Source organism: Rhinolophus ferrumequinum, chromosome 5, assembly GCF_004115265.2.
Source record: "Rhinolophus ferrumequinum isolate MPI-CBG mRhiFer1 chromosome 5, mRhiFer1_v1.p, whole genome shotgun sequence".
NCBI classification, from domain to species: domain Eukaryota; kingdom Metazoa; phylum Chordata; class Mammalia; order Chiroptera; family Rhinolophidae; genus Rhinolophus; species Rhinolophus ferrumequinum.
Window position 1 is genome coordinate 57,332,537 of NC_046288.1, and position 7,057 is coordinate 57,339,593.

Sequence of the window (7,057 nt, forward strand, 5' to 3'; positions counted from 1 at the left end):
AAATATCAAGCATAATTCTGGAGTTCAACGTCTACCACCCATCCCACAATCCACCTTAAACTGACTGCTAAGCCAGTGTATCCCTCCAAAGAGAATCCCTGAAATGGTAACAGGCACATTTCTTTTATGTCCCAAGACATATTTGAATAAACCTGAAGAGATGATAAAATGCAATGTGAAGAAACCCTAAGTTCACAGTTACTGATAACTGAAACCTTTAGTTCAGTTTCTGATAACTGAAATTAATCTTTTGAACATTAGCAAGCCAAAGACATATAGCAAAAGCGGAGACATTAAATTCCTGGAGGTTGAGAAAACAACTTGAGAAGGCTACACTTTAACCTTGGGAGGACGACAGGACCACAAAGCATGCCCAGCTACACTGGTTGCTTGGCAGGAAGCAAACCTCAGGCTCACCCCAAACCTGAATCAGATCTAAGTTACCAGCATGCTTATCTGATCGCCAACAACTGTCATGCACACTCTGCATACGCATTTTGCCTCTCCAACTATTCTGTTTTAAAGATTAAAGAGTATTTAAAGAATACTTACTTAACAGATTTTTTTTTTTAATATTAATACCTTCAATTGAAGAGCCACTGGAGGACCTCCAAATGGGGATTCTAGCCTTCAGAGATTCCTAGAAGTCATAGAAATGAGTCTGGAACTACCTATTCATTCACTCAGTATTGTTGACTGATCCCTTCTAGACACTGGGGCTAAGGAACAAAATGCTTCAGGGAAGGGCACTGACTACAAACAGATAAAGAAATCACTGCACTGTGACAGACCCCTGCCTCGACTACAGTGACAGTGGGGCCAGTTCAGAGGCTGGGCAGCCAAAACTACACTAATGTCTACCTCTACGGTTGAAATTAACTATTAAAACCATGAGAGTACATAGAAAAACTTGTACAGGAGTGATCATAGCAACATTATTCATAACAGCCAAAGAGCAGAAACAAGTCAAATGTCTATCAAATGATAAATGAACAACAGGTGGTATATCCATACAATGGAATACTATTCAACTATATAAAGGGATAAAATATTGATACATGCGACAGCATGGATTAACCTTGAAAACTTATGCTAAGTGAAAGAAGACACACACAAAAGGCCACATACTATATGATTCCATTTACAGGAAAGTCTAGAAGAAGGAATCCAGAGACTCAAAGTGTATTATTGGTTGTCAGGGTCTGGAAGCAGGGAAGCGATAAGGTAGGGAAAGGCTGCTAATGGGTACAGGGTTTCTGTTGGTGGTGATGAAAATATCTAAAATTAGATATTGGTGATGGTTGCACAACTCTGTGAATATACAAAAGAAAACACTGAATTGTACACTTAACACAAGAGAGATAAAAACAAAGAGAAGGGATGCAAAAATCAAAGGAACTAGAGAGGAGAGCAAGGAGCCTGAATAAATGGCTGCATTCATCTAAAGTTAGAAAAGAGACACCTAAACCTAATAGAAAAATAAATTCAGAAAGTATCTAGTTAGCAAATAGACTTCTATAAAATAATGTCTAATATTTACACTATTTTACTCAGCTAAAACTTATTTGGTAAAGAACTATGTCCTTAGGAAAGGATATTTCACTAAAATGATTACCACTTAGGTGAATACCAAAAAGAAACACTGTTCTCTTCATTTGAACTAATGTGCTTTTAAAACAAATCAGAGTTGGAGTTTTGTTGTTGGTATGCTAGGGGTAATTGACCCATCTCAGAGCAAGAGATGGCAGAAGAGAAAATGCTATTATCAACTGGATTTATTTTAAATTACTACTTTTGCATTTCAGATTTGTGTAATTTTTTACCCCCTTTTTCTTACTCAAAGCCAAGAGAACGAGGTTCCTCAACTTCAGCATGAATGGCTTTCTGGCCCAGATCATCTTTTATGGGAGCTGTCCTACGCACTCTAGGATGTTTAGCAGCAACTCTGCCCTTTACCCACTAGATGCCAGAAGCACCACCCACCACACATACACAAATTAACAACCAAAAATGTCTCCAGATATTGCCAAATGCCCCCTGGGGGTGGGGGTATTCTACCAGGTTGAGAACCACTGGAGTAGAGAACTACTCCTCAAATTCAATGTAACAGAGCCAGGCTGTGGAAGCTTATTTCACATTTAGAGAAGCAAGTATGCTAAGGGCAGGCTACTATTGCTGGGTACCCTCAAGAAGCCAGGGCTGCAGAATTGCCTAAAACAGTGATGATAGCCACTATCTCTCAAAATTTCCTTGCCCTGGGAAGAAAGTAAAAATAAAAACGTGAATACGTAAATACATAGACAAGTAGAAAAAAAATGTTGGCATCCATACCAAAGTGACCATCTAGGCCTGTCCTGTCCAGTAGAGCGTCATACTGAGATGATGAAACTTCTCCACTGCGCTTTCCAATACAGTGGCCACTTGCTACATGTAGCAATAGAGCACTTGAAATGTGATGGCCAGTGAAACGAAGGAAAATAATTTTTAATTTTACTAAATTTAAGTTGCCACTGGTGGCTAGTGGCTACCAGATTGACAACACAGATCTAGACCTGGCTATCATTCTTCTTATTGTTGTTAGTCAACATCATGATTCCGTTCTTAGTAAAAGTCCAGCTTTTCCCTTTTTTTGGACAATTCCAGCAGCATCTCCCTAGTTTGTAGGGTAGTAAGATCAATACCTGCCCCTGATCACAGCCAGACCAATGCTCTGAAGAATGAATACACTGGCCTCTTGGTTGTCTTTTGATATGCTGTGTGTTCCATTTCTACATCTTTCTTTCATTTGTGGACCACTACAGTCTTCCCCAAAATCCTTCTATGAAAGGCATCTAACAGTGTAAGGGACAAACTGTTCAGAAACGATAGAACTGATAAAAGGGAAAATTATTTCCTTTTTGTTTGCTTTTAATTTAACTCTCTCCCAAGTGGAATGTAATATCCATGAGAGCAGGACTCTTCTGTTTTTACCACTGCTTCCCCAGCACCTGGAATAAAGGCATGTGCCAGGTATGCTTCAAATCTATTACTGGCATACCTCAGAGGTATTGCAGGTTCAGTTTCAGACCACAGCTATAAAGCAAATATTGCAATAAAGTGTGTCACAAAAATTTTTGGCTTCTCAGTGCACATAAAAATTATGTTTACACTATACTGTATTCTATTAAGCGTGCAACAGCATTATGTCTAAAAATAACAATGTATATACCTTGATTAAAACATACTCTATTGCTAAAAATGGTAACCATCACCTGAGCTTTCAGTGAGTCAGAGTCGTAATCTATTTGCTGGAGGAGAATCTTGCCTCACTGCTGAAAACACGGTATCTGCAAAGTGCAATAAAATGAAGTATGCTTGTAACTCATTGAAACCTCACTATAACCCTGTCTATTCTCCAGGGCTTCCACATCTGGGCTCTAAAAATGTCTAACTTCTTCAAAAGACAGGTGTTCCTGGAACACCAATTTTATCACGTAATGGGAATATTAAAGGTGTATGGGTTCTTCACACTTGTGCCTATCCGTTGATTTATGTATTTGAAAGGGAAAAATGGTGGGTGTTCCCTATTGAGGGAAAGAAAGATTTACAAGGCCCAAAAAATTAAAAATCGTAGCCTCATCAAAACTCTCCCACAGAATCAAGTCTTAACTCTGCAGGCAAACATTAACAACTATATAACCTAGCCCCACCCTGTCCAATTTTATCTCCACTCTTCAACAAAAACTCTCCAAAGTAGTTCAATTCTTACTTGGTCCTGGAATAAAAATAACAATTCTTATTTCCAACACTTACTCACACATATCTCCTCTGCCTCAGAAATCTGAGCACATGTTCCTCCGTAAACCCTCCCCAAAAAAACACCCAGGCTATATTAATCTCTCCTCTAAACTTAGGAAAAAAAAAACTTGTCTTGACTACTCACTGTGGTCATAATGATAATAAATTCACCACTTGGCAAATGCCACTTACAACAGTCAGGCCATGAGCATCGAGAATGCAAAGCACTGAGTGTCGTGCACGGCGGCCTGCGGGGTCTCTGCTCCCGCTCCCCACATAAGAACACAGGATATGGTGAGGCCAAAAAGGAACACCCACGGAGCCATGGGTAGGGGAGTCATACCACTATGGTCTCACTGGAGGCTGGGTTCACAAGACTTGCGACCTGCTGTCCGCTTTGCTGCCAACGGACCAACTCTCCTCGACTCTCCTTCACTTCCCTCACTAGCTGCAATCCGCCATCCTAACTGCAATCCGCGCTTGCAGGCTCAGCCACCGTCTTCTTGCCAGCCCCCATTTGCTGCTAGCGTAGCCACAGCAGTTATATTAGTGGCCAATGGCTCACTGGTTACAGTTGACGGCCAGCTAGCCACAGCTGATGGCCATCCAATCACAGTTGATGGCCATTTACTACCTGAGCCAGCACCTTTCCACGTGAGGCCAAGAGCCTGGAAACTGCACTCCTGGCTCTGTCCCCACACTCCACCCCTACAGAGTCTCGCCTCACAATCTACACGACAAGCGTCTTCCGCGAGGGGCCCTGTGCGAGGAACCTGGAGGTGAATGCAATATCCTGGACACAGCCAGGCTCTCTGGGCACAGCCCGGGTTTCTCAGGGCACCACCAGTCCTTCTGGGCACAGCCAGACTTCCTGGGCTTCTTAGGGTACCACTAGTCTCCCCGGGCACAGTCAGGGCCTCTCAGGGCACCGCCACACTCTCTGGGCACAGCGGACTTCCTGGGCTTTTTAGGGTACCACCAGTCTCTCCGGGCACAGCCAGGGCCTCTCAGGGCAATGCCACTCTCTCTGGGCTCAGTCAGACTTTCTGGACACAGCCAGGGCCTCTCAGGGCACCGCCACTCTCTCTGGGCACAGCCAGACTTCCTAGACTCAGCCAGGGCAGGGCACTGCCACTCTCTCTGGGCACAGCCAGACTTTCTGGACTCAGCCAGGGCTCTCAGGGCACTGCCACTCTCTCTGGGCCTCTCAGGGTACTGTGCTGGAACAACAGCGACTCACAGTCAAGGTGCTTAATACTACCTGAGCCAGCACCTTTCCACTGGAAACTGCACTCCTGGCTCTGTCCCCACACTGAGTCCCTCATTTTTTTATTTTTTCCATGTCTAGCACAGGTCTCTACAAAGAATATGCACTTATTTGGCACATAGAATAGTAAATAAATGAGCAATGGATGGTATAACTGAAATTACCTTTACATACCTTAATTTAGTCCACCGTATTACCCTAACCAGGAAATACTAATGGTAGCCGAAGCAGTATCAATAGTTTCAGGGCAGTGGCTTCACTGCACTTTCAAATTCATTATATTCTTTACTCCTTAAAATAACCCTGTGCAGTACACACTATCATACCCCTAATCAGCTGAGGTATAAAGAAGTGATTTTCCTCAAGATCACACAGCTGGAACCAGAGACCAGGCCACTTAGGCCCGTGCTCTTTCCAATATTCTAATTCACCTTGTACCTCCCTTCCCTTGTCACCTAAGAGTTAATAACTGAAAGAAAAGGAATCAAGTGAGAATCCTTGGCAACAGATATGGTAAATTAATAACTGCAAATGAACATTTGCCTGAAGTAACTTTTTTTTCTTTGATTCACCAAGGGTAATGATTTGCAAGGATGCGTTTAAACCTAGTGATTTTGTTGTACTGTGCAATAAAAATGTCCACTGAAACCTAAAACCAGCTCCTTTCCAGACTGCCAATTTGGACCCCACCCCCACCCTGATGGGTACTTATGATCTTACCTTAAGGCTGTTTCTTATCAAAGGAACAATTAAGAAAGGAAGAGGAACCTAAATGAGGACACACTTGACCATCAAAATCAGCTGGCAATCGTTACTAACTAAACGTTATAAACCATTAATTTTCCCACACCTTCCAGTCTCTAGTAATCGAGTCTTAAAACTCCATGTTATTTGTCAGACATTCCAATTTAACACGGAGCCACAAAGAACCTCAGTTCAGGGCTGTCTCAACTCATGAATGGCCACATTGTTGGGTAGTCTCCGTTCACAGTGAAACTCAGAAATGGAAAGACTTGGAGACGGATCCAAACCTGAGCTAACTGCACTGGCAAAGCCAAGAAAAACCAGCCACACACGGAAGGCGCCCGCCTCCGCCTCCTCTGCAGACCTTCATGCCACTCCAGGGGATGCGTGCGGCTCCTCCGTTGGGGGTGCAGGTTCCGGCAGCCGCCAGCTCACTCAAGAAAGATTTTTAACTCGAGGCCTCATCCGAGTCGAGGAGCTGGGGAAGGGGGAGTCCTTCCCATCGACGGTAGGTCGGATCGCATTCGCGGCCCAACCCCAAATCCCCCCCACCACCTCAACTGGAAGGCGCCGCGGCCTCGGGTACCCATTCCCGGGGCTCTAGGGAGGATGCAGAGGAGGCGGGAGGCAGGCAGCGGCTCTGGAACCAGCTGCAGAGGCTCCCAGCCTCCTCTGGCCCCACTCACCCAATTCTGCGCGTTATTGCTCAGCTTGACTTTCTTGCACAGGCTCCCGGGGACCTCCATGGCTGCAGAGTGCGCTGGGCGACAGGGGTTCTCAGCTCCCGGACCGTAGGAGGAGGAGGGACCGGCGGGGGCGGGGCAGGAGGCGGGGTCTCCTCGCGTCGGGGCCGGCACGCGCAGACGTACGCACGGGCTCGTGCTCGCGACTCCGGCTGCGGGTGCGTCTGCCGGGTCTCCCCAAAGGGGAGTATGTGGGGAGGGACGAAGCGGCAGGCAGGAACCCGAGGACGAGCTGAGGGCGGGGCTTCGAGCGCCCACGACGCTCCCCCTCCTTCTTAATTCTGAGGAAGAGACGCCGCTTGGGAAGATGATCGTGGAACCGAGGCCGGGTTTGCTGCTTTGCGCTGCGCATGCGTGGAGGCCGAGCCGGAGTCCCAGGCGCGTGCCTCTGCGTGAAGGGCAAGGAAGATGACGGACTCCTGGCTCTTCGCGCTAATGCTAGTGAGGAGAAGGTACTGATGTGGAGTTCCGCCCTTCTTGCTTTTCCTCCGTGAACCCGTCCACCAGTCCTGTGTCGGCTTAGTCT

General features: G+C 45.7%; 1 protein-coding gene across 1 annotated transcript in view; it reads right to left on the minus strand.

Annotated features, from left to right (window-relative positions):
- The window catches only part of PAPSS1 (3'-phosphoadenosine 5'-phosphosulfate synthase 1), a 103,642-nt gene extending 97,014 nt beyond the window's left edge, over positions 1 to 6,628 (minus strand). Inside the window, exon 1 of the mRNA XM_033106650.1 lies at positions 6,475 to 6,628. Coding sequence (XP_032962541.1) covers positions 6,475 to 6,534 — 60 coding nt within the window. The 5' untranslated portion in view covers positions 6,535 to 6,628. The remainder of the gene's footprint in view (positions 1 to 6,474) is intronic.
- Between the last annotated feature and the right edge of the window lie 429 nt (positions 6,629 to 7,057).